This window comes from Poecilia reticulata, unplaced genomic scaffold (genome assembly GCF_000633615.1).
Source record: "Poecilia reticulata strain Guanapo unplaced genomic scaffold, Guppy_female_1.0+MT scaffold_265, whole genome shotgun sequence".
NCBI classification, from domain to species: domain Eukaryota; kingdom Metazoa; phylum Chordata; class Actinopteri; order Cyprinodontiformes; family Poeciliidae; genus Poecilia; species Poecilia reticulata.
This window is the reverse complement of record NW_007615047.1, coordinates 176,369-177,748: the sequence shown is the minus strand read 5'-3', so window position 1 is coordinate 177,748 and position 1,380 is coordinate 176,369. Positions and strand designations below refer to the sequence as shown.

Genomic DNA, 1,380 nt, shown 5'->3' with positions numbered 1-1,380 from the left:
GCGCCCGGCGGCCATGTTGGCTCTGCGGTTCGGGGACTCACGGCCAGCAGCTTGTCTCCGATCTGCAGCCTGCCGTCCTTCTGCGCGGCGCCGCCTTCGATGATCTTGGTGACGTAGATGCTGTTGTCTCCGGGGATGTGCTGGTTCCCGACGCCGCCCGCGATGCTGAAGCCCAGACCTTTGGGTCCTTTCACCAGCTTGATCTCCATCAGCTTCTCCGACAGCGGCTTCCTCCGCCGGACGTAGAGGCGCACCAGAGACCCCGCCTCCTTCAGCGCCTCCACGGCCCGGCTGTGGGTCACGTCCCGGACGTCCACCTCGTTCACCCGCAGGATGACGTCGTTCACCCTGAGGCCAACACAACACACAGGTAACCTGAGCTCTTCATCATCATCATCATCACTGGATCAGGGCCTTCCCTGATGCTGAAGCAGAACCAGACAGTTTATGAACATCATTTATTGTCGTCTCATAAAATCCTGACCCACTTTATTCCCCCGTTAAAATATTTTATTCCTTCATTATTAGACGTTCAACGTTTCCTGGGAGAAGCATTAAACCTTCATCAGAACTCGGATCACGTGTTTAACTGGAGTCAATGTTTAATAAATACTCATCAGTAAAGATCTGGACAGCATAAAACATCCAAACTGATCCAGCAGAAGCAAAAACAAGATGGAGGCTTTAAGCTAACGAGCTAACGGCTCCATGCTAACAGTTTTACTCATGTCAGACTTTATGCTAACAGAAGCAGCAGTGTTATCTATGCTGACATGCTAACTGTTATCTATGATATCTTAACCGTCTAATCTAGAAATAAACGATCTTAACAACAATTTCACATAAAGCTAAAGTCTTAATATTAAAATAGTTTCTGTAGGCTTACAAGGATGACGCTATGTGTCAAGCTCAAGTTTTCTCGTGGTTCACCCGCTTTGAGCAGGAAGCAAAGCTTCAGCCGCGCAGCTCAGAACTTCTCCATGAAGGAAAACGACGGCTGGACAGGAAAATTCACTGCGGGTGACGAAACCTTCCACATCAGCGCCGCTTGGCGTGATGTGAGGAGGCGTGGCGGCAGAACCGTGTGCTAGGAAAACCGCGCGTGCAGCAGCGTCAGGAAAACCGCGCGTGCAGCAGCGTCATTCTGGAAACTTTTGGGTTCCCCCTCGTACAAGATTGAACACAACAGCAGCATGTGGTGTTTTATATACAGTAGGGCTGAAACGATTCCTCCAGTGATTCGAGAACCTCGATTATTAAAATTCCTCGAGGAAAATTGACCTGCCTCGAAGCTTCGTTAATTTATGTTTCATCATTTAGCGCACCGTGTTTCAGCCGGAACATTATTTGCGTTGCGCGGAGCTCTGACTTCCGCCTCTG

General features: G+C 49.8%; 1 protein-coding gene across 10 annotated transcripts in view; it reads right to left on the bottom strand.

Moving 5' to 3' along the window:
• The window catches only part of dlg1b (discs large MAGUK scaffold protein 1b), a 58,468-nt gene that overhangs the window by 12,036 nt on the left and 45,052 nt on the right, over positions 1 to 1,380 (bottom strand). For all 10 annotated transcript variants that reach the window (XM_008402864.2, XM_008402865.2, XM_008402866.2 and 7 more), the window contains one exon: positions 42 to 348. In XM_008402864.2, the coding sequence (XP_008401086.1) occupies positions 42 to 348 (307 nt within the window). The remainder of the gene's footprint in view (positions 1 to 41; positions 349 to 1,380) is intronic.